At 54.7% G+C, this 964-nt stretch overlaps 1 protein-coding gene across 1 annotated transcript in view; it reads left to right on the top strand.

Moving 5' to 3' along the window:
* The window catches only part of CSUI_009808 (uncharacterized protein), a 1,618-nt gene extending 976 nt beyond the window's left edge, over positions 1–642 (top strand). Inside the window, exon 3 of the mRNA XM_068069917.1 lies at positions 56–642. Within this exon, the coding sequence (XP_067918107.1) occupies positions 56–144 (89 nt within the window). The 3' untranslated portion in view covers positions 145–642. The remainder of the gene's footprint in view (positions 1–55) is intronic.
* Positions 643–964: the final 322 nt, after the last annotated feature.

Genomic DNA, 964 nt, shown 5'->3' with positions numbered 1-964 from the left:
GGGGAACGGCGCGAACCTTGGTAGTTCAATTCGATTCTGACTTGAGCTCCGGCAGCAATCACGTGCACGAACCTCGTAAGTCCAGCACTGGTGCGACGATGGCAAAAAGTAGCGACTTTCAACAGAAGAAGCGAAGACGGCTGAGGACAGTGACCGGGAGTAGGCAGGGGCGGGGAGATTTGTCGCACTAGTTGGAAAGCGTCTTTCCCTTGTCTTGAAACAGCTTGATCGTGAAAAGCTGTGCCTAGATTTCGTCGCCTAGTGTACCAGTCAGCAACGGCCGGGTGACCCCATCATAGAGGGTAGCCCAGTTGGAGACTGCAGGACTGCGCGCAACGCTTCTCCCCACGCGGGCATTTCGTGGCGGGCCAACATGGGCATCCAAGAACAAGAACGGGAGGAGCAAGGAAGCCGACGCGAATTTGTGACGGGGTCTTGCACTTTATAACAGAAGGCTTACCGGAGACGGAGGCGGACAAAAGCCTCAGCATCTTAGTTGCCAGTCAACGTTCTGACTTGTTTCAGTGCTCTTTCTATCGTGTTTTACCACTGCGGTCGATTCGATTTCATGAATCGTGGGGAGATACTAGAGCAAGCTGCACAACCAACCCCGCTTGATTACTCACAGACCAACGGCGGACGCATTCAGCAAACTTCCGGACGGGGGGCATGGGTGGACTCCCTCGAGCTAGAGTCGAGTTCACACTGCTTGCTGTTTGGGCTCTTCTCACTCTGACAGTAGGGTGCTCGAATTCTCTGCGCAGTATGAGGTGCTCCTCGGTCAATTAGCTATTCTCCAGATTCTCATGCCGACTGGCTCCAAACGACAGTCTCGGAACAGGAGAGGCCTTCTTCGCAAGGAAGCCGAGAAACTACTTCTGTCGTGATAGATGATAGGTAGGTCCGCGGATCAGTAACCTGTGGCGCTGGGGTGGCTCCCGGTCAGAACTACCGCACGGAGCAG

The sequence above is a fragment of the Cystoisospora suis genome (assembly GCF_002600585.1).
Source record: "Cystoisospora suis strain Wien I chromosome Unknown contig_6076, whole genome shotgun sequence".
In the NCBI taxonomy this organism is placed as follows: domain Eukaryota; phylum Apicomplexa; class Conoidasida; order Eucoccidiorida; family Sarcocystidae; genus Cystoisospora; species Cystoisospora suis.
Note: the sequence above shows the minus strand (reverse complement) of the source record. Positions and strands in the feature narration are given on the sequence as shown.